The sequence below is a fragment of the Cavia porcellus genome, unplaced genomic scaffold, assembly GCF_034190915.1.
Source record: "Cavia porcellus strain 051 isolate PalLab524CR breed Dunkin Hartley unplaced genomic scaffold, mCavPor4.1 scaffold_9, whole genome shotgun sequence".
NCBI classification, from domain to species: Eukaryota; Metazoa; Chordata; class Mammalia; order Rodentia; family Caviidae; genus Cavia; species Cavia porcellus.
Genome location: NW_026947492.1, coordinates 4,041,464 through 4,066,093, shown reverse-complemented (window position 1 = coordinate 4,066,093; position 24,630 = coordinate 4,041,464). Strand labels below are relative to the sequence as shown.

Genomic DNA, 24,630 nt, shown 5'->3' with positions numbered 1-24,630 from the left:
TGGATAAATCTACATGTGTGTATGTATATATTATTTGTTTAGTGCTGAAGATCAACCCAGGCCTTGTGAATGCCAGGCAAGTGCTCTACCACTGAGCTACATTCCCAACCCAAGTATGATTCTTACAGCGTGTGAAGTCTCTCAGAGTTTATTAAAAAGCAGGGAAGTCCCTGAAAAAATTTTTTATAGTTGTATTAGGATCAGATTTAAATTTTATTTTTTTAGTACTTCTTATAAGAAACTCCCAGGTGATAAATTTATTCTAGTGTTTACTACTACAGAAGTCTTGGCTTTCTTTCAGAAATAGGATCTATCTCTTTAATAAAATTCTATACACAACTGTATATTCTAACATCCTAAAAGATTATGAATATGAAACTCTCAGGCCCTTATTTCTTTGTATTTGTGGTTTTTTTTTTTAAATACCCTGACAATTATTTTGTATATATACAAGTAATTTTTGGCTTAGCTCTCTTGTTATTTATATTTAGATTTTGGTTAACATTCTTTTCTGAAATCCTTCAGCTTTTGACCAAGTACAATACAATTAATTAACTAATCAAAAATAAAACAAACACCACAGCTTCATAATGCATGAATCATGCACTGTAGATGCATCCCCAGCATGTCACCACAATTGCTTTTTTGGTGTAAACCTAGTCAGATGGAGTAAAACCAGATGGCACGGAAACTTCTCCACACAAAGAGGCAGATGAGAGTGCAAAGACCTAAAGGCTTTCCTTGAATTAGCAGGGCAGAGTGAAGGCAGTCACGCTAGGAGTACTTCAGTTCAATGTGGTGTCAATGTGGCGAGCTGCTGGCAAGTTAGGCACAGGCTCAAGTGCAGGGATTCTGATGTTAAAACATGGATGTTTTTCTCTTAAGCATTTACTTCTTTCATAGCCTTTAGCCTCTGCACTGTTCTATCACCCAGCTCAGACAATGTCCCTGTTGCCTCACCATCTCCCTCCTCAATTCGGGTCCCACAGGAAGCCTTTTCCATGATCTCTCTGACCTCTGCAACTATTTTACACACATTTGACCCCCCACAATGCTCATCCACAATCTGGGCATTCATTCACAGTGTGCAGTTTTTCTCTTCTGGGGTTGATAAGTCCTGATGACTTGAGTTGACCATAAATTTCCTCACTGCTAACCTCTGATCCTTGTACCCATCCCTTGATAGCCACAGGGTCACTGCCAGCGGTTCCAAATCTTTCCCTTTCTACAGCATCTAATGTTTTGCTCTTTCCTACTGTCTCTTCTGGTACACTGCAGGATAAACTAAATCAACACGCTCATCTCTTCCAGCACAAAGAGCCCAGGTAGCCATAGCCTGGGCAGATCTCTAATGTTCACTGTAACTGCACCCATGCACACCTCTTGGAGAAGGGCGCTTTCTCTCTTCTAAGGTTACCACTCGCTGTGTTCATGACCTATCAGCTCTGGGGTACTCTGGGAATTTTTTTTTTTTTTTTAACTAGCTGCTCTTCTTTCTTATCTGTATAGTTTTCTTGTATAGCCTCCTCAAACACCAAAACTACAAGGAAAATCATGACACAATAATGAACTCTATAGAATTTAGTTATCCTTTAACTCTTTTCATCGACCTTGAAAATCTCAAAATAGTATACATTTCTCCCTTTCTAACTACTCATGTGTTTTTAACATCTTTAATATGATTTTAGCTCCCGGCTTATTGAAGAACATTTCCTTGAAAGTAATTAGTGATCTCCAGATGAACAAAAATCTCTTTATGCTTTCTTACTTTGGCTAATCAGGTTATTTCCCAAAACACTCTTCAATTTCACCAATTCTTTTTTCCTATCTGCCTTCTAGATAAAGACATACTCAAAACTCTTTTCTTAGCAGTTTTCTTTCGGAATTTCATTATTAAAACTTCCTTCATCATTGCTATACAGGTGATTCTCAAATCCATACCTGTTACTAAACTACTTTTTGGAGAGAAAGATTCACTGATCTATAATTTACATACAATAAAGTACAAATTCTTAGGTGGTTACTTATGTATTATTATATACTCTGTATAACCACCATTCAAAACAAAAATGAAGGTTTCTATTACACCTTGACCCTTTCCTTTCCGTTCAATGTTCCCCTGTCCCCAGGGGCGACTACTTCACGACTTCTGTTACAATCCATTAGTATTACCTCATGTAAATGAGATCATACAGTATCCAGTGGTGTGAACTCCAGCACGTGTGCCACAGCAGACTGTTTGTAACACTGAATGCTCTAGAAGATTCACCATCGTTTGCAGCTTCTTTTGCTCAGCATAATGCCTGTAGGATTTATCCGTACCGTTATGCTGCTGCATGTTTACACAGTTCGTCTTTTCTCTGCTGCGTTACCAGCCATCATAGTGCCCTATCACAAACTGCTCTGGAGGGGCTGGGGGTTTAGCTCAGCGGCATAAGTACCTGCTTTGCAAGCAGGCGGTCATGAGTTCGATCCCCGGTACCAGAAAAAAGAAAAAAAAAAAGAAACAAACTGTTCTGGATACCTTCTCCTACTGATGGACACCTGGTTGCCCCTGCTTTGGATGATTATGCAAAAAGCTATTAGAAACATTTTTGTATAAGTCACTTTTATGAACATTTGTTTTGAATTTTCTTGGGTAAACACCTAGGAATGGAATTACTGTGTAACTGAGTAGATACGTGTTTATAAGAAACCACCAAACACTTCGCCCAGGTAGCTGTACCATTTTACATTTCTACCAGCAAAGGATGAGGGTTCTCTTTGCCCCATAGCCTCACCTGCACTCAGTACTGTCAATCTTTAAAATTTTAACCATTCTGATTGACATGGAATGCTGTGGTTTTCAATTTGCATTTCTCTGATGTTTAATACTATTGAATACTTTTTTTTCTGTGCTTATTGGTACATCTTCCTTGGAGAACTGTATGTTGTTCTTTTTACCGGTTATTAACCTGAATTGTTTGTCTTTACTGTTCTATGAATTTTATGTTTTACTGTCAACTGCCCATATCCAACCAAATGTTCTGATATTTATAACACATTTAAAATCTCATTCATTTTCTTAAAAAAAACACAAAAACCTATATGTACTGTCAACTACATCACTAATATTCTTTAATCATGTTTGCTTTAAATTCTAAATCCTCGTGTTTGTTTTTTTTCCTCTTCTTTGAGGAAGAATCTCGCTCTGTAATTCAGGCTGGCTTTGAACTCACTAGCCCAGGCTAGTCTTGAACTCATGGCAATCCCCCTGCCTCAGCCTACCGAGTGCTTGGATTACAGACCTGCATCACCATATCTGGCACTGTTTGCTTTTTGGCAGTCCATAAGACCTACGGGGGGTGGTAGTACATGATTATTAATAATAGAGGCTTTGAGACTGCCTTGTTTAAATCCAGACTGTCACTTTCTTGCTATGCAACTTAGGTCAGATTATTGAATCATTAAGTACCTTCCTTTATAAGGTTTGTAGTGAGACTTAAGTAAACAAATCAAATACTTTAAATAGTACTCAATGAAGAAAGCGTGCTCACTACATATCTGCTACTATTATTTTTAGAATTGGATATGCTCTTGCTTCAGATCTTTTCTAATGATTCTGCCGACTAATATTGTGTGTGTGCGTGCACGAGCATACAAGGGTGTGCATGGACACACTCCATGTGTATGTGTGACACTGGGGACCCAACATACTAGGGCCTTGCACATTGGTAAGCACACATTCTACCAATGCGCTACACTCCTAGCCCTGCACTAGCATCTTGTCCAGACATTCAGCCACTTACATCTCAGTAACTAAAAGTTTCCTAAGTGGTTCTTTCTTTCTCCTCTAATTCAGACTGCACAAAACTGCTGCATTTATCTTCTTTCACTCACATTATCATTTGGCATAAGGACGGCCACTCTAACAATTTGAACTCTTACCTAACATACAAGGCCTCCCACAATGGGTCCCCACACCTCTCTCTAATATGCCTCTTACATATGGGAACAGAAGAACTCAAAAGTTATTCCAAAAGTTGTGCCTAAAACAGAAGTAAAACCCAGAAGCAGCAATATAAACATATTAGGGAAACAGGGGTGCATCCAAAATAATCAGTTATAAGAGGTGAGAGCAGTTGCTTCTGAAGATGGGGAAATAGGAATGTGAAGGTTAAAACAATGGTATTTGTTATAACAAACCTTGCTTAATTATTTGATTCCTTAAACTAGCCCATGTTAGTTTTGCAAAAATAAAGACCTGAGAAGTAGATACTAGTCAAGACAGAAGGAAAGGAAGAAACAAGGCAAAAATAAATACAGGAAAGAGGGAAGAAAAAAGGGAGGAAGGGAGAGATTGATTTACTAACTGAAGTGGATAGCACAGTCTGTAATTCGGCTGTCCATACCTAGGGATAACCAACAGACCTGGAAGACATAGCGGGGTGCATTTGTTTTCTTAGTGGAACCACTCTTAGTTGAAGAGTAGGGACTTTGGATTTTATCCAACAAGCAATAGGCAGATGAATGAAATTACTAAAATTACAATAATAAAATTATTATAAGACAAAAAATGGTCTTTTGGGAGGGTAAAACAGGAATTACACAGAAACGCACTTGACTGGGGAACACACAGGTTATGGGAATAAATGTGGTTTTCTCTAATTGAGACGTGAGGAGATGAAAGCCTAAACCAGGGCAGTAAAGGTAGAAGCAGTAGGACTTAATTTCAAGTCATTTTTCAAGAAAACAGGGTATGATTTACTAGCTAACTAAATGCAACACGGAAGTAAAACTAAAAAGAGCTCAATATCTTCCTGAACCAGAGTAGGGACTGTAAGAAACACACTCAAAGTTAAAATGGTGACTCGAAAGTCAGACACGTCCAATATATTTTAATGTACAGTCCAAAATATACGGTTCAATACTGTTTTGATGTTTAAACCTCCAGTTGAATTAAAATATTTTTGGTTTGGACTAGGGATTTAGCTCAGTGGCACAGCCTGCCTATCAAGCGGGAGTTCGTGAGTTTGATCCCTGGTACCAAAAACAACAACAACAAAAGACATAAAACATTTTTGGTTCAATTTACTCAAAATCCAGAGAGTGGAGGGAGGGGGAAAGAAGGAGAAAGTGGAAGGGGATGAAAATGATGAATGTAACCATTACGTACTGTAAACACATACTAATAAAAATTAAAGTTTAAAAAAAAACATTTACTCAAATTCTTATGCATGTGTTTCATGATTTAATTAATGCGGTTTGGACTGCATCTTCTCTTTTCTACAGGAGATACATCAAGGTTTAAGCTTTTTGCTACAAACTTTCATGTCACATACTACCTTGTTTTCAAAATTCCTTTTTTTGGGTAATTAGTTATTATTATAGAAAATTCAGATTTAAAAATAGCAAACATCATTGTGTTAGAAAGTATAAAATACAAGTTAGAAGAGATTTGTAATAGACACAAAAAATGAGAACCCTGTCTAGAGGCACGAGCAGAGGGCATGGAGAAATAGGGACTGCTTCAAGAGGCGCTCAGGAAGCAGGATAGGGGGACCTAAAACCATCTGGGGAGGGAGAAGGGAGAAGAAATCACCACCAACCCTAGTTCCCAGCTTAGATGATCTTGTACAGGATTAAACCAATTAAGGAAATATGGAGAAACAGTCTTTGTGAGGAATGGCAGTGAGTACCCTTGGGCTATGAACTGTATGACGAAGTCAAAATGAATAAAAATAAAGTGAACTGAGTGATCTCCAATTTCTCTGTATGGCTTCCATTCTAAACTAGGGAATACAATCCAAAGATTTTATCGTCTTCCTAAATTAAACTTTATTATTTATTATGTTCAGTGGTTAAGAAACTAACTGTATCAGACAGTGGAAAATAAGATGTTTAGCATTCATTGTTCAAATTTTCTATCTATACAAGATTCTTCTTTTGGGGATTTAAATGGCACATTTACCCTAAATATTTTACATTACAAATAAACTTTATGTATCAGCCAGGTGTGGCGTCATATATCTGCAATTCCAACATTTGTAAAGCTGAGGCAGGAAGATTACCATAAATTGAAGGCCAGCCTGGGCTACGCAGTGAGTTCAAAGCCAGCCTGAACTACAATAGTGAGGCTGTCTCAAAAAATAATCAACTTAAGGATTCTTGTGACTTCATTGCCTCGATCAGCTCCCCGTGTTCCTTTCTCTGTCTGTTTTTCTTCTCTCATTTGTTCTCTCAAGCCCTTTGATTTGTCTGCCCCGAAGCTGCCAAACGCGAAGGTAAACTGCTAGTTCTCACTGCTTTGGATCTCAGAGTCGCTTGTCACAGACCTTCACTCCATCCTTCTGAGATTACTTTCTTCACTTGGCTCCCAGGACACCACATTTGCTTTATTTTCTTGTCTGTCTCATTTGCTGGTTTCTCCTCTTCTCCTAGTCTTTTAACATTTAAGTGCTTCAGGTATCAGATTCTGGTGTCTTCCATAATTATAACCAGTACTTAAATGATCTCAGTCAAAAAAAAATCTTGCTGATTTTACTTTCAAAATACATTCTGCATTTGACCACTTACCTTCTTGTACTGCTCCAACTCTTATCTGAGCTGTCATCATCGCCGGCAGCCCCTATCTGATTCTGTTTCCACCCCTTCCCACTATGGTCCACTCTCAGTACAGCAATGTATGTCACAGGGCTGATTTTAAAAAGCTTAATTAGATGCAGCCACTTCTCTGCTAAGGAAAAAAAAGTACTGAGAATGGTTCCCTAGTTTCATTCAAAGCAAAAGCCAAAGTCTTTACAATGACCTACAAAGCCTTAAAACCTGTCTCACCCCAGGCTCGCATTTACCCTTTTAACCTCATCTACTGGTCTTCCTCCTTGATCACTCGGGTCCTTTCCTTCTGCCAGCGTCTCTCCATCTAGCCTTCCTGGCCTTCTTGTTAACCCTAAACACTAAACACTCGGATGCCTCAGGGCCTTTTGTATCTCTGGATAATCCCCTTTCCCCATAGCTATAGGACTGCTTTCAAGGCTTTGTTCAGATTTCACTGAAACTTCCCCTGACCACTCTTTTTAATACTGCAACTTCTCCAATCCCCACCCCCCCATCTTCGCATGTGAAGAACCAGGAAAATACAAGCTGAACTAAGGAGAAATATCAACCAGTCAAAACTGATTACAACTGACAAAGAGGTTGAAATTAGCACACATGGATATTAAAAGCTACTAAAACTATATTCTAGATGTTCAAAAAGGTAAATAAAGTCATGGAAGGTATAAAAAAGTCCTAGTCAAGTTCTCTCTAAAACTTACACAATGTCTGAGATGAAAAATACACTGATAGTCATATCAGAGTAGATATTCCAGAAAAAAAGATGAGTGGGGTGCTCACCTGTAATCCCAGCGCTTAGCAGGCTGAGCCAGGAGGAGGATCACCACAAGTTCAAGGCCAGCCTGGGGTACACAGTGAGTTCAAAGCCAGCCTACACCATTTAGTAAGACCCTGTCTCAAAAGGGGAAGGAAAAAAAAAAAAAAAAGCAACTACCTAAAGTGCAATACAGAGAGACAAAAGGATTTCTTTTGAAATGGAAAGAGTACTCTGTGAGCTGTGGGAAAATTTCCCAGAGCCTTATACATAGTTGACTAGAATCTCCGAGAGAAGAATGGGGCAGAAAAATTAAGAAAATAGTGGTTAAAAATTTCTACACTTGATTAAAACCATACATGTACAAGTCCAAGAAATTCTGTGAATACCACACAAAAGAATCATAAAGAATAAGAGGCACCATAAGAGACACAGGGTAATCAAATTGTTAAAACCAATGATAAATAAAAAATCTTAAAAGCAGACAGAGGAAAAGGTATCATATGTACACAGGAATAACGAAAAAGCCAATCAGATTTCTTCTCAGACATACTGCAGATGAGACAGTGGTGACCATTAATTGTGAAGTGCTAACTTCTCTGGGTTAAGAGAGCCCAGCAGATTAGTAAAGCACACTTGTGGGTGTGTCTGTACAGCTCAGGGCGGCAGGGCCTTGGGGCTGGCCCTTTCCTGTCTGCCACTGGGCACTTCTCAGCTGCCACCAATTAGCATATTTGCTCCATTACGCCCTTTCCCCATGATATTTCTGCCTTGGAACTAGCTGATCAGGGATGGGATTCCCTAAAACACAGACCAAAGCTTCTTTAAATCATGGGTATCAGGGATAGTGTTCCAGCAACAGAGACACAATGCAACAGTGAAACATCTGTCAAGTACAAATCAAAGCAAAACACTCAAAACAGTTAATCTAGAATTTTATACCCAGTGCAAATATGGGGCACTGCTCAGCGACAACGCTTGCTTAACATGTACAAGGACCTGGTTTTCACACTCAGTGATGAAGAAACAAAGAAAGAAAATAAGAGAAAAAAAAAAAGTAAAAGAAACATTATTTTAGACATACAAAAACTGAAAACTTCCCATCACCTGCACTACAAAAAATATTAAAGGAAATTGTTCAGGCAAAATGAGAAAGACTCCACATGAAAATATGTCTCTAAACAAAAGGCTAAAGATAAAACCACGCCTGCATGTAAAGGAATGTGGCAATGGCAACTATACTGGTAAATGTATTTAAAAAAAAATATTGAAATGCCTGTAAAAGATAGTTGTTAACAATAATACTGTATTGTATTTTATAGAATGCATACGGTAAAATGTGACAAGACCATAAAAGCCAGGCAGAACAAAATAGAACTACATTATTTTAAAGTTCTTATAGTAACAAATGGGAACTGGTAAACACTGTCTGAAGGTAGCCCATGCAAGTTAAGGCCTTGTTCATAATGCTTTTAGCTACTTAGATATCATAACTGGAAACTCACGTCAACCTAAACATCCATCACGAGATGGATGGATACATAAATTACTGGTATGGTGTTTTCAGGCTCCCAATGAACCCCCAAAAACTAAACCATAGCAGGACTCGGTAATACTCACTGATATTTTTCCTGCAGAGAAAGGTTAAAAAAAAAGATAAAAAGAAAATCTCATAATGTGATATAACCCCCTCATCTTTGGTTATTTAGTCTGTTTAATACACATGAGAGAATTAAGCAGTACCTTTAATACAATCCGTAAGATAAATTACATTCAACACTTTTAGCTTACTGGGTATTCTATTCAAGTCTACTACTCAAAAATTTCTAGCTCATATTACCAACTCTGAAGCAGAAAGATTAGTAGGAAATTCCCTATTCACAAGATAAATGATTTCTCAAATTAAAAAAAATTAAAAGGAAAAGCTTACCAAAAATTTCCCCATTTTTGGCATATTCTGTCACCAGGTACAACATGCTCTTGGTCTCCATTACCTATTGATAAACAATTCCACATTAGCCTGACAAGGAGGATTGTAAGTCACGATGTTTATGGTTTACCTAAATTAAAAGTGTCAATAGTCATCAGAGTGAAGAACAATTCAAAGCTGCTGAAGTTTACAAGCCTGGCAATGTCTTTCTGTTTATATTTTTATGAAAAATCCAGGCCCTTGCTCTTCTAAGTGTGGTCACCAGCCAGCACCTGTTGGAAACACACTCTCAGGCCTTGCCTCAGACCTACCGAGTTAAAACTGACACCTTAAAACATTTTTCAAGTAACTTTTGTGCACATGAAAATTTGAGAAGTATTAATTTTTTGTTTTTTGGGGTTTTTTTGGTACAGGGAATTAAACTCATGACCTTGCGCTTGCCAGGCAGACACTGTGCTGCTAAGCTATATCCTCGGCTGAGTAACAAAAGTTTTCACATCATCTTTTCAATATCTCTTTGCTGAAGTTTTGAGCCCAGTGTTGTCACATAATAAAACAGAAGAATTTAGGCTATCTGGTCTGCAGCCTACCTAAGCTGATACAATGTGATACTCTTCTACTAAAATGTTGATACAAAGTACTAGAATTTTAAAACACTATTGGAAAGCTGCATCTTCGTAGCTCTAAAATACTGTTCAGTGAAATTAGTTTCCTAGGTTCAGAAACAAAATACGAGATTGTCATCACTATTTTTCAAGCTCTATTGAATAAATGGCTATTTAGAAAGGAAATTCGTTTTTAAATTCAAGATGAGTGATTTCTAGATTGCTTCTCTGTAACACTAACTGTGATCTACTGAAAGACAAAAACTAATTTTGCTTTAAAATGTAAGGTTAGCACTGTTTCACATCAGGTAAAAAACTAACCTGGGGAATCTATAACTTTGACCTGAAGGGATTACACAGTAACCCAGGGCTCACAGAGCCAGAGTTAGCAAGTCATTGTGGCAGTGGGACCCTCGTTGCAGCCTATGACTTCTCAGAGGGGTCTAAGAATGCGATCAATTTGTAAACACCACCTTCCTCAAGAAGTAAAACAAAGCTTAAATGAATAAATCTGACCTCTTGAGGTCTCTATAGTCTTAAAATTGTAGGAAATGTTTTAGATGGCACGCTATAATGTCTCATTATTATAAGGCATATTATAAACCAATGATCCGCAATTTGTTACTGCAAATTTCCATTAATAAACAGTTAGTTAAAAATATGTATATACATATGTGTAAACACACATACATATACAAGTATCTGTGTATATAGACACAAATTTATAGATTCCACAAAATGAGTACATTCTGCACATTAGGAAATGTACACAATAAACACAGCTCAAAGTTGTAATATGTTCTTGTTACACTTCAAGGATATTTGTCCTAACCCATCTGAGTACTCAGTGATGTGATAGTAAAGCAGGTCTCTCAGAACAAAAGGCCCTAATTTGTAAGCCAGTCCCTATGATATAATTATTCCCCTTATTACTAATTTTGAGATTACTAACATGATGCTTATCAGCTCACAAAACTTCTGAAAATTTGGTAAGTCTCACAAGCTGGAGTAGACTGACTCCAGCATACCAGGCAGGTCATACTTTGAGGGTCAAAGTCATAGGTCAGCATATTGAGACCTTTCAGTTTAGAAACAATTTCCCAATTAAAAATATTCTACATATGAATGAGTAGGAACTTTAAAAATGGCTTATATTGTTAAGCTAATAATAATATAAAACTCTTAAAATAATATTAAATATTAACATAGTTAATAAAATATCATTAAATAAAATAATATTAAACTCTTAAAAGTCTGCAAAAATGGAGCCAGTCACAGTGCTGCACAACCGAAATCCCAGCAGTTGGGAAGCTAAGGGGGGGGGGGGGGAATCAAGAGTTCAAGGCTATCCTGGGGTATACAGCAAGACCCCTGAGAAATGTTCCCTTAAAAAAACATTTACTTTCTCTGATAGAATAAGCCTACTCAAAAATACATTTGACTTTCTGTGTTACAAAGTATGACACTGCAAGCAATATAATTATTTCATACAAGGTAAACAGTATGTATTTGAATAAGCAAAACTATTATATCCTCATTTATTGTTACTACAACTAAAACCCAGCAGTTTTGAGCAGGATATCACAAGATGCACAACTGCAAAGTTTAAAAACACGTAACTAAAATAAATAAATACATACATAAATAAATAGTAAGATATACAACTAGCAATTTGAGAGACTTGAAAATTAAGCTGTTTTTGATTTCCAAATTTATTTAAAGATAGTACAGAAAAATGGATACACTTAGCTGATATTTACTCCTTCATAGATTAGAAAAACATAAAAGACAAAAACCTGATGCAAAATAAAAACCCAAATATGAAAAGCATAAGGGTAAACTGTACCTGATAAAGTTTGATTATGTGAGGGTGGTCTAACATTTTCATTATTTGTACTTCTCGATAGATTTTCTCAAGGTTCACTGCATCCAGCTGAGATTTATCTATTATTTTTATTGCCACCTGCATCCCAGAACACAGAGAAAGACAGTTTAGTATGTAACAGTTACCATATTTCAGTTAAAACACCATATAGTAAATGAGACTTGGCGTAGGCCCCCACGCCCACAGCTACTTTTAATTCAATGTCCATGCATTTCTGCACCCAGGGTCTCTTCAGTTCCGCTATATGTAAGTACTCCAGCCTTCCTTTGGCAGTATCTTCTGGTGTGCATGAACAGTCACTCTGCAGAGTTACATATTTAATAAAACAGGCTTCACTCTCAGTACAACTCATAATGTCTCTTTGTTCCATCTGTACGCTGAGAAAATCAATTCTTTTCAGTTTCAGTTATCTATCAAGTTCAAGTAGTGACCTGCCAAGTACAGAGAAGGGTAGAAGGCAATTTCTGTTGTCCTGAAATATTTTCTAGAAAAGTGCTAATTTACACATAATATAGATGTAACTATTTGTCAAAAAACTGAAATATGCAGTATTAAAACTCATGTACTTTAAAAAATATCAACTGGATTAAATTTTACTTTTAAAAAACAAAACATAAAACCTCTTGTGAGTATACTAAATTTTAGCTTTCTAAAAGGAATGTGATTTCACAAAAAGTGGCCTCATTCTGTCATAACTAAATAGAAACCCGAAAAGTCTCAAGATTAATAATTTGAAGAAATTACATTTGAAGGTAAATGACTGGGTACTCAACAACCACATACTTTTTCATCTAATTAAAAAGAACTATTTTTTTTTAAAAAGTTAGATTTTTGGGTAAAAATAAGGCAATTTGATTTAAGCAAAATTTTCAGATAACGGGGAACCTCCCAAATAGTTCTGAGTTCTAAAATGCACTTCACTTTCTATCAAAATTCTAGACATAATTCAGCCCTGTGTTGCTTCAGGCTTAACTTTTTCTTTTTCTGTGGTACTTAGAATTGAATTGGTACTTGCCTCTCCCTGAAACTGGTCTTGCTAAGTCACGAAATTGGCCAGGCTGGGCTTGAACTTGTGATCCTCCTGCCTCGGCCTCCCAGAGAGCTGAGATTACAGGTATGCACCACGACATCGAACTCAGAGTAACTTTCAATATCAGCATTGTATGTGCTTTAGCAGTTTAACACTCCCAAAAGGTAGGCAAGGAAACAGGATTCAGCTTGTCACTTAGTCTCCTATTTATACAATTAGTTTTCTCGTCTTTAGCTTGTCCGTCCTGTGCTACGATCTCCTAAAGTCTATGGGAAGGTTTATTTCTTCTTTTTTTCTATTTCTAACACGCTATGCCCAGCTTGCTTGTTATTTAAATTAACTGTAACCACAGAATAACCCAAGCTTCCCAGGGGAAATCAGATTACTAGACATAATGTGTAAAATTAAAATTATTGCCTCAGAAAAAAAGGGGTAGTTCCTTTTTTAGGCAGTATGTGAATTCCGTGCAAGCTGTTTGCATTGCTTGTTGTATTTTATTCACTGTCATAATCAATACAGTCTAGAAAGCTAATAGTGTTAAACTCTGACTGCTAAGTAAGTAGAACTGATAAACACTGCACTTGCTTGAAGAGGCATTGTCACCTCAAGTCCAAAGACATTTAAACAGCCTTCCTCCTCCCAAGAGCTACAGGACCCACTATCGTCAGTTAGTCTGGCAAGTTTGGGTAAAAGTTGCCAGATAAAAGGGTGAGTGCGTACTTGGAGTTCCTCTGTGTTCCTTAGGGAGGCTCCATGTTTTCATAGACACACATATATTGAAAAAAAGGTCTTACCCTATAATTTTTGGAGTAAGACTAGCACACCTCCTCATCCACAAAAAAACTATGAGCTGGGTCAAATAATCTAAAAAACAGAGCTGAAGAATAAGGAATGTTTAAAAACTCAAAATTACTAGTGTCAACAGAGAATCTCACTTTGTATATCTTTTGTACCCTATTTAATATTAAAAATTGTCTGCATACTAAAATGCATTAAAGCAAAGTATTACCCAGAGTCATCATCTATGTTCTTAGAGACCTTAACTTCAATATGATTTTAATACATTATACATGTTAAAAATGAAAGTTATCCAATTATGCCTTAACGTTTCTTTAAAAATTCTCGTATGACAATTCTCAATTTTATCTTGAATTACCAGTTATATCTGTTCACAAATCTGTATAATTGTTACTCTTCTTTGTAAGGTGTCTATTAGAGAATTATGTTTCTCTAAACAAAAAGCAGATCGTTGCCATGCTCCTTGTAAGAGATGTGACTTAACTACTATAACAGGCAGATGCAGAACGTATAATGGGTTCGATACGATTCAAGCACAACACAAGCTTATTGCTTGTTTGTTCAGGTAGCAGAACTGTACTGATGAAGTTAGCAGACATCTGGGATTCAAAGAGACTTCTCTATATTTAAGGTGTAGCTTTCTAAGTTACTTTGAAGCCTCCTATATTCTAGCCACGAAAAAAAAGTTTGGTGGGGCTCCCATGGGAGATGTTTATGGGTCAGGCCAGGAAGTGGTGCAGATTGTCTGCCTATCCCATCATTAGAACTCAGCTACATGACCACCCCTGTATGAAAGGGGGCACAGAGAGAGTCTAGCTGCATGCCCAGAAAGAAGAGACAGTGAGAGGTTTTGGTGGTCAGTGAGGAGTCTCTGCCATACCCAATGGAGCTCTTTATCATGAACCTCAAGAACTATAATAAGCCAGGCATGGTGATGCATGCCTGTAATCCCAGCACTCAGGAGGCTGAAGCTGGAGTACTGCCTCCAGTTCGGGGTCAGCCTGGATGACGTAGTAACTTTAAGGCCAGGCTGTACTACAAAGTGAGGCCCTATCTCAAGACAAAAAGACAAAACAGAACGAACCAAAATAATGATGGTAACTTTCTTAGTGTTTTTTAATTTTACAAGAAAGATACTGCAGTGCAAGGTCCTGAGTTTGATTACTGGTACCAAAAGGAAAAAAACCAAGATATTATAAGATATTTTATCTCATTTACTTCTCAATTCTGTGAAGTAAATGGTAGTATACTTCTTGTTGATCAAAATTAAGTTTAAAAGCTACTATAAATTAGTATGTATGAGGCCCTGGGTTCAATCCCTACCCCAAAAAGCCCCCAGCCCCAGTCACAAAATTTACAAAGGTCCTAAAGGGGAAAAAACTTCAGGCCCGCTAAGTCTAACTTCAATTTTTCTGCAATTTCAAAGGATCTATTAGTCACATTTATTGACTACCTGATGTATGCCAGGAATTAAGTTTGGGGGAAAAAAACAAAACCAGAACCAAACAAAAACAACTGAGTGAGATCTGATTCCTACTGTCAGGGAACCTAATAAGTCTTTGTGAAAAACGAACCACTTTAAAAAAAAAATCTGTATTTTTTTGAGACAGGGTCTTGTGATATAGATCAGGCTGGCCTCGAACTCACCACGTGGCCTAGGCTAGCCTCAGATTCTTGGTGATCCTCCTACCTCAGCCTGAGTGCTGGGATCACAGGTATGCGCCATGTCCGGCTTCCAATAGTTCACTCTGAGGAGAAGCATGAGCTGACACCTCTGGGGATCGTTCTTTGCATTCCTTCTGCTATTTAATTATGAGCACAGTACCAACAACAAAACTGGAGTCACAAGAGAGAGAAGTGGGCCAAGAGATTTCACAAACTGAAGGATCTCTTTGCTGTTTATCTGTTCAAATCTTTAATTCTCAACAATACACAATCTTAAAAAGAATAAGCCAATGAAGTTTTAGGGCAATAGAAAAATTACCAGTAAACAGAAGGTCTCCACTGTAGTTTGGGAGCACATACAAGATAAACTAGAACAGTTACTATCACATACAGCATAGTAGGGCTAAATATTCAACTTTAGAGATAGTCAGGAAAATGTGAATGAGAAAGTACATTAATAATACTGTGAACCAAAGCTTAGTGAGATGACCATTTTTACAGATTGCTGGTAATATAAAATGGGTTATCATTTTTCAGGAAAGCAACTTGATAGCCCTTATTAAGTACCTTAAAAATCATCTAGTCTATCAAACAAGCCTGTGTGCTCTACTTCTGAGATATTACTTGAAATAGTCTGAAATGGTGGCAAAGATCTTGGTGTAATAATATAGTACAAAAATAGAAACTGAAAAGTAATTTCATGAATTATGGTTAAGTTTATGATTATAAAAATGGGCCTGTTTAGTAATTATGATAAAGAAGCTGAAAAATTCAGTAGTGTAGCAAACTGGACTGCCCCATTGGTCCCAGGTCCCCTTGCTAGGTGTCACCTGTGGGGAACGAACCCACTCCAGGCTTTCCCCTGGTCCCAGGCGCCACTTGTAGAGACTTAGTCTTGCTAGTTTGTATGAAGACAGACAGACATCAAAGGTCGAATGAGGAAAGACAGATACCAAGTTAGTTTAGCACGCAGGAAGCTGGGGGCTCTTGCCTTTAGTGGGTAGAGGAGCCTCAAGCACCCTGCTCTTTATTCAAACACAGGTACAAGCAATTTAAGAAACACAAAATTTATTTCCCTGCCCTTTCCCATTAGTACCTGTCCGGGTAAATGACCTGATCTCAGCTGTACTAACTTCTTTCTGCTCACAGAGGAGGCCAATTAGGCCTCAATTTTCCTTAACTTGTCTCCCACAGATTGGAAAATAAGGGTATCGGTAAAATTTCAGTTTGAGTGGAAAAGGACCAGGAAAAACTAGATATAAAAATGACAAAGTAATCAGTGTGTAAAAAGATCATGGGTTTATTTTCCAGCTTTATACTTTTCTGTACAATCTGTCTTCAATAAGTATGCATTATTTTTCTAATAAGAAAACAGAAAAATGAAAATGCTGTGTATAATCTAAATTTTCTGGCCATGAAATACAATATGCCTGTGTTACTTTATGATTCATATATTAAGAAGACCATACATACTGAGAGCTTAAGGAAAGCTAAAAAACAATATGAGATTCACAACTATATAAAACACAAAGTTGGCTGGGGGTGACATGTGCCTGTAACGCACCTCAGCACCTGGGAGGCCAGCACCTGGGAGGCTGAGCAGGCGGATTGCTGAGAGTTAGGATCAGCCTGAGCTACACAGTAAGGTCTACTGCAAAAAAGAAAACCAAAAAAAAAAAAAAAAAAAAAAAGTCTAAGGATAGACAATTTGTAAGAGAAACTCACACTGACATCACATAATCACATAATATAAAGAAATGCAAATTAAAATAAAATTATATATAATTTTTATCAATTAAAAACAAAAAAAAAACTATAAGTAATAAAGGCTATTATTTCTCCCTACCAAGTTGGTAAAGATTTAAAAGGTAGCATTCTTAGGAAATTTGTGTTCTCCCCAGTAAAAACTAATGGGTACTCCTTTTCTGAAGGGTAATTTGGTATCTCACCCTGTAAGATAAGTAGTCCTTCACTCAAGAATTCCATGGCTGGGGAACTGCCCTGAGGCAGTCATCAGGCAGTACAGAAGATGCAAAGAAATGTGCTCTGTGTAAAAACACGTTATTTGTATAGATGACATCAATTTTATTACAGATACATAAAATATGTGTGAATAAGAAGATAGGAACCAAATGTCCTGAATTTTGAAAGCACGATGATGTTTAATTTCTTCTTCAGCCTTTTCGATAATGACTATAGTGGATACCTACAATGTCTGTGACTGGAGGGAAAACCATAAAAATGTTTACTGTAAAGAACATTCTTAGCATTATTTCCGTTTAATCCATCCAAACTGTACTTCTTACTTAATCTGTTTAAAATATTGTTTGTTTTTTGAAACAAGGTCTTGTGTAGTGCAGGCTGGCCTTGAACTCTTGGTGATCCTTCTGCCTTCGGGGTGCTGGGATTGCAGGCATGTGCCACCAGGCCTGGCTTGTTTAAGACATTTTAAAAAATTTTGTTTTAATTGAAGAGTTTCTGAAATTTCCAAATGTCATTCAATCTTCTAGTAACCTCAAACTGAATACTCAGACTATTTCTCTTCAAAGATGGGAAAGTACTCTCCACAAACATTCTGTATAAAGAAATTTTAACATAAATAATTCACTTCAAAAAGCTAGAGGTAGGAAAGGCAGTAGGTTCACCAAAAATGAAAGATATTAGGAATTCTGAACCCCTTCTGACTCCAAGGAAATCAATCTACAATCAGTGGTGGGCCATAAATCAAATATTGCATCCAAGAAAAGAGGCCAGTTTCACTTATTTCCAAATAAATGCTTTCTTAATTGCCTGATACTGAGATAGATTTTCCCAGAAGACTTAAAATCAGAACATGTTAAACTCTGTTAAAAGTTAAAAATTTCTTCAGAATATAAAAATTTACACAACTCTTATTTGTACATTTGTTCCCTTCCCAAAACAAGACCAATATTTAACAGAGTAATTTGCCAATCATTAAATGTCTGGGAAAAAGAAACTAAGAAAACGACGATAACAAAGCACAAATATATTGTGACATAGAATTTCTATTTTAATATATAATTAAAGATCATATAGCGTTTTAGGTACAAATACTATGATTAAGTTATTTGGTAACAAGTCCTATTGCACAGACAACTGCTTCTTGCAATCTGGATTATTTCCAGTACAACACTGGTGCAAGATTATTGAGAGGGGTCTTCTATTTTAGAGTAAAATATAAAATCCAACCCATTAAAAACAATTTTTCTTCAGGAGACATTACAATCATGGTGTTATACAGCCTTCTCTGTGTTTTTACACTTGCTATTAAAACACAGTTTTGAACTTTAACCATTTTGGAACTTTTAAAAATCCTACACTTTATGGTAGTAGTTTAAAAATTATGCCTAAAAGTCCTAAGATGCACACAGAACGCTTTTCAGTAAACAAAAGCAGTTTTCAGAATGTTCTTCTATCAGTTCTGCATTCCTAGTTCCACTGATGAGTAAGTAGCCTAACATCTACCTACCATTTTAATTAGGTAATTTTCAAAACTTCTGTGAAATATCTGTAAGATCCCATGCACTATAAGTTTATGTTCTTTAAACAATAGAAAAGACACGCTGTTGAGGAAAATTTAGCTATCTGTTATAGGAAAGCTCTGAAAATAACTGATGATGGTTATTTCTGAGTAATGGTAATATGGATAATTCTTTTCACTTAACTATACTTCCAAATTTTTCAATAATCGACATGATACATTTGATAATTAAAATACACAACTCTTTAATGTAAAAATACCTTTATTCATAATTTCCTTTCTAGGAATTTACCAGGAATTTCTCTCCCCTAAAAAAATTCAAAATACATAGTTATATATACAGAAATATTCCCTGCCAATTATTTACTATAAGTAAAAACCAAAAACTATGTAATAATTCAGTAATAAGAGAATCATTAAGATGGGGCCCATATTCCCATCTACAAAGTAAAACACAACCACTTAAAATGTTATGTAAAGTTGCATAAAAAAGCAAAATGCTAAGATATTAAAGTTAAGTAGGAAAAAAGGACTGTAACACATATTGTACCATGTGCTGTTCATGGAGAAATGATTTTAAAAAGACTGGAGAGAAATGTGATGTAATGTTAAGAGTAACTTATTCCTTCTCAGCATGATGGCCCAGGTGCATAATCCCAGCACTCTGGGAGGATGAGGCAGGAGGATTGCAAATTCAAGCACATCTTGGGCATTTCCCCAAGACCCTGTCTCAAAAAAATTAAAAAATAAAAATAAACTGTGTAGCTCAGTGTGAAGACCTTGGGTTCAATCCCCATTGGAGGGGGTATTCCCACTGGCAGAAGAATTTTATACAGACATTTTTTAAGAGTGCTATACTACCATAAAATATTTTTAAATAGAAAACAATAAGCAGACAAGTTGCTTTTCGGGAATTTTATTTGAGAAAAAAAAACCTGTATAGTTAGAAGGAAAAAACTACTTCCCTCTACACTATTAATAAAATAAAACACCACTCAAGGACACTCACAGAATTCAAACCTGCAACCACTATTGACTAAAATAGTTTAATAGCCTAAATGCTATTATCATTTCCTATTATGCTAATTTTATAAAATTAGCTTCTCTAACTCAGAAACCACAAACCAGTACTACAAAGCTTTTATGAAGTATTAATACTAGGAGGCTGGATTCTAACACCACCTGCCTTCCCTTTTGTGTGTAAAATTTACACAGAGATCTACCATATGAATACTGATTCAGATGATGTAATTACATTTCTTAATGTTAAGCTATTGGAGAGGTAAGATAAAAATGAAGATTTTTTTTGTCTATTAAAAATTTTTTTTTGTAAAAGGGAAACAAGACTCGGATCTTCCAAGCTCCGCAGACAATATATTATTTTGGAGTGATACCAAACAAGTGATAAAGAGACAATTAAAAGGATTCAACTGTTCCCCTCAAACTAAGTGTCTTAAAATTTTCCAAAGCACATAAACTTTTATTGATGTTAAAGCATAGCATATGAAGAAACTTCAGTAAGCAGTTAAGTGTAACCGCATTTCCTTGATGGTTTTCTTTGTAACTATTGTTATTGCAATTACTATAGTACAAGAACCTAAAGTAATGTAAAATGACAAAGTTTTCATTGGACATCTTACTTAGTTTTAAGGTAGTTATACCTATCAAGCTCACAAATATTTATCCAATGAATAAAAAAAAAGTAACAAATGTAGGCTGTAAGAAACAATTTTATCTATACTTACTGAACAATTCTTAATGCAAATTATCTATGAAATGTCACAAAAATGAAAAAGACCAAAAAAAAAAAAAAAAAAAAGGAAGTTTACAAAGTCTACAGAGATCTAGAAACACTTCTGTTCAGCAATTATCAGGCCATTCCCCTATCATTCTCTACTTTAAGGTCTTCAATCAAACCAATTACCTTAAATGCTCACACTCACCAATCTTATATTTACACTATTTTATGTTAATGATTTCTTCAGAAAAGCACAAAGGAAACAGGATCCGTAGCCTAAAAATTTAGCTTTTAACGTGAATCACTGTGCACATTTACACCATACACATAATCTAGGATTTGATAGCTCTTTCAGGATCTAACTTGTGCCTCCAATTGCAAGTGCATTTGATAGCCAAAGGATGGTATTACTCCACAGTGCCCCCTAGCTCCCTAAAGTATATCAGTCTGAAAGGGACACCATTTGAATTGTCAACGTCCTCAAGAAAGTGTCAGTTACCATTAGCTTCACTTATTCAGCTCTTAAATGCATACTATATTAAGTAAATTGGACCTGAAATATAAGTTAGCAATTAAATCTTGCTAGTAATACCAATAAGAAATGTAAACAGTAACAATGAAAGAACATGAATCTATCAAATTCATTGGTTTTCTGTGATTGGCATTCTAACAGTAGAGCTCAAAAGTTCTGCACAGTTTCTGCAATTTGTTTGATTTTTGGACAGTCATTAAACAAAGACTCATAAAAATACACATTTAAAGTGCTTTTCTTTTTAAATGTAACTCAAGGGGAAATGGCATGACATTTGGCTATGCCTCTAGAAGAATGGAACTATTTTCTTCATTTAAAAAGAACCCTGGAATCAGATTAAGATTCAGTAATGTCACTAAATGTTACCTTGCAAACTTATTTAAATTGCTAACACTGGTAAATTTGTGAGAGGAAAGTTTGTGACCTTGTCACGACATCTTAAGTAAGTCGGATTGGGGCTGTTTCAAGATCAGCTGGGGGACGCAAAAAGCATGAAATAGCGACATTACATTCCTCTTCTTTGGAAATGAACATTAAGCAAAACTTCTTCGTACAACGTGAAATGCTACGAAAATCACATGCCCTTCACCTTACATAAGTCAATCGGCGAAAAAAGAAAAAGTCCTACTTCATTCTCCGCTGAAAGTCTCGTACATTCGCACTAAAAGGGGGAAACTGAACAAGGTGAAACTACAGTGGGAATTACAAGCAAGTAGAGAGGGGAACATCAAAACCATTATGTATTACTCTGATGAATGGTTCTGTCTCGCTCACTTTTTCAAGGTATTTAATTTGCACGCCTTGAAGAGAGACCCCGAAGAGGGGAGCAGCTTGAGGAGGCGGAGGGAGGGAGGGGCGGGTTAGGTAAGAACAGAGACTTGGGAGAAAATATGTGCGGTGCAGGAGAACGTGCAGCGGGTGGGGGGAGGCTGTAGGCACCGTCAAGAAGCAGTTGAGGGCTTCAGGAGCAGAGGCGATCTGACGTGGCTTAAGGAATGCGTGCTCACAGCCAGAAAACACACCTGGTAAAGGAACAACCCCACAGATAAGAAAGACCGTGGCACCATCTGTGCAAATGCAGAGATGACCATTCTAACCAGTTCTATTGTCTGGAGTATTAAATAGAAATGCCTCAGGGAAGAGATCAAGCTAGCCAGGTACCATACGAAAGCCACTAAGGGGCAAAAGGAGGGGGAGAAGATGGACAGAGGCCGTCCGGCCACCCCCGGCCACCAGGGCCCCTTCCGTGCCGGGCAGAGCAGGACACCAGGGTCAGGCGGCCGCGCGATCCTGGTCCGCGCAGGTCGAGCCTAGGCGGTCTCTCTTCCCCGGCTGGCGACGTCTCTCATCGCGCAGCCCGAGAGCTCCGAGACTTCCCCTCCCTCCCCACCCCCAGCCGAGAGCGGGGAAGACGCGGAACTTGGCTCCGGAGCGGAGGCCACAGACCCGGTCAGAGCCCGAGTGGGGGGCTTCGGGCACAATTCCGCGCGGCCCTCGGGGCTGGCGCAGGGGAAGCCGAAGTCCCCCCGGCCGGGGTTCCAGGCGCACGGCACTCGCGGCAGGGCGACGCGGCGCCCGATCCCTTCGCGGCTCACCGACCCCAAGCAAGCTCTGGGTCCTCCGATCCGGGCCCGCTCGCCTCCGCGACTGGCGCGGCCTCTCGGGTGTCCCGGGTCGCAGCACTGCAGCCGCCCCAGTCCGCAGAGAGCTCTCTCCCGAACCCTCGCCTCGGACGCTCCCGCCGAGCCCCGGGCCGCACCTCGGTTTTGGTGATCCGGTGCCGCCCCAGCTTCACCACCGCGAAGTTGCCCTTGCCCAGCGTGCCCTCGATGTCGTAGAACCCCACCCGGACCGGCCCGCGCTGCAAGTGCCTCGGGCCATCCGCCATGACCATGCTGGGCCCCGCTGCTAGACCAGGCGACTGGAGCGCGAGCGGCCGGCGGGCCGGCGGGCGGGCGGGCGGGAGGGCGGGCGGCAGGGCGGACAGCGCGGCGCGGCGCGGCGCGGATCTGCTCGGGCCACGGCCGCCCGCCGCTCCTTCGCTCTTCCCTCCCGCTCCGCGGGCCCAGCCAGGCGCGCGCCGCCGCTGACGTGCGCCGACGTCAGGAGGCCGGGGCGAGGGGCGGGGGCGGGACCGGGCCTGGATTGGTCACCATGGAGACCGGAGCGCCGCGGACGTCGGCGGCGGGGGGAGGGGGCGCCGGGAGGGGGCGCGGGCCGGCCGCGCGCTCCTTCCGGCCCGCGGCTCGCTGGCTCTCCCTCCGCCTCGGCGCTGCCAGGGGCGGGGTCTCCCGCCGACCCGCCCGGTCCCCGGCCTGGAAGTGGAAGGACGAGAGCGAGCCCTGGTGGGCGTTCGGCGGTGTGCAGCCGCGGGCTCCGGCCTGTGCGCGCCCTCCGCGCCCCGCGTCGTTCTCCGCCGCCTGCGGAACTTCCCGCCAAAATCGCTCACCTGAGCGCCCGGCGCCCGAAACTTGGCAGCGGTGAGGAACGTGGCTGAGCGACGCGCTGCTCACGGCTCTCTTCTTTGTGCCCCTTTCTCAGCTGGTGCTACATAAACCTGGGCACATGCTGATGTCTGTGAGGGACCGTTTTGGCAGGCTCTGGTCACCCTCACGGGATGTCAAGAGTTGAGAAGACTTTCGGGAACACTTAACGCAGGGATCTGCACCCTCCCTTAGACCTCGAGGTCTGGGACCCCCTAAACGTGGACACAGTTTACTTATTTCAACCTGACTCTGGGGAGAGGGGACAGACCATCGATTCTGTCAGATTTTCCAAGTGTTGGCGTCTGTGCAAAGATCAAGGAATATTTAGCTAATCAGATTTCTTCTCACGACAAGCAGGCTGCGTGGAATGAACAGAATTGGCAGTCTCCCAGGTAACGCGAGAGTTAGGATCACACATCGACACACAAGTCTTCCTTGTGGTGACCCAGACGAGCAGAACAGGGACAGTTTAATACTTTGAAATATATTATATGAACTTGGATCTTGGTTTCTGAACATCATTCTCTACCAAAAGGAATCAGACTCCTTGGAGAAATGGTTCATTCCACGTCAGAGACAGGGAGCGTACCAGGGCTTTGAAGGATCTGAAAACCAGAAAGCAAGTGATTTCTTGTATATGTCAAGGAGGCTAGGTCCAAAGAAAAAAGGTCTGTTTGTAGGTATCGCCACTTAGCAAATCAGAGGCAATTTAAGTATCAAGAATGAATAGTAATAGAGATGATAGATATTGGGTTGGTTTTTATTAGTATGTGTTTGTGGTGCATAATAAATACATTGTGTAGAATCGGTACATCTACATGCCACATCTTAATCCTTCTTAATTCCTTCTCCCCGCCTTCCCATCTCCCTTATCCTCAAGTCCCCTTCAGTCTACTTCTGTTTCCTATCATCTATCTTCTGTTTTGCTCTTTAAATTATTTATACTTCGGGTTTCTTAAATAAGAGAAACCATATAATATTTAACCTTCTGTCTCTAATATGTTTCAGTTAACATTATAGACCCAAGGTGCATCCACTTTCCTACAGATGACTCAAATTTGTCCTTTATGGATAAATAGTATTGCATTGTATAATGTACCACATTTTCTTT

General features: G+C 39.0%; 2 protein-coding genes across 3 annotated transcripts in view; one reads left to right on the top strand and one right to left on the bottom strand.

The window, feature by feature from the left end:
• Sik2 (salt inducible kinase 2) overlaps nucleotides 1-23,085 on the bottom strand; it is a 120,062-nt gene extending 96,977 nt beyond the window's left edge. Inside the window, exons 1-3 of the mRNA XM_063255728.1 lie at nucleotides 22,793-23,085; nucleotides 11,730-11,846; nucleotides 9,279-9,342 (exon numbers count right to left, since the gene is read on the bottom strand). Coding sequence (XP_063111798.1) covers nucleotides 9,279-9,342; nucleotides 11,730-11,846; nucleotides 22,793-22,927 — 316 coding nt within the window. The 5' untranslated portion in view covers nucleotides 22,928-23,085. The remainder of the gene's footprint in view (nucleotides 1-9,278; nucleotides 9,343-11,729; nucleotides 11,847-22,792) is intronic.
• A 155-nt stretch (nucleotides 23,086-23,240) lies between these two features.
• Nucleotides 23,241-24,630, top strand: part of Btg4 (BTG anti-proliferation factor 4) — a 163,860-nt gene continuing 162,470 nt past the window's right edge. Inside the window, exon 1 of one of the 2 annotated variants that reach the window (XM_063255737.1) lies at nucleotides 23,241-23,911. The gene's annotated coding sequence lies outside the window, so the exon portion shown is untranslated. The remainder of the gene's footprint in view (nucleotides 23,912-24,630) is intronic. The other variant, XM_023566234.2, reaches the window with a different exon arrangement.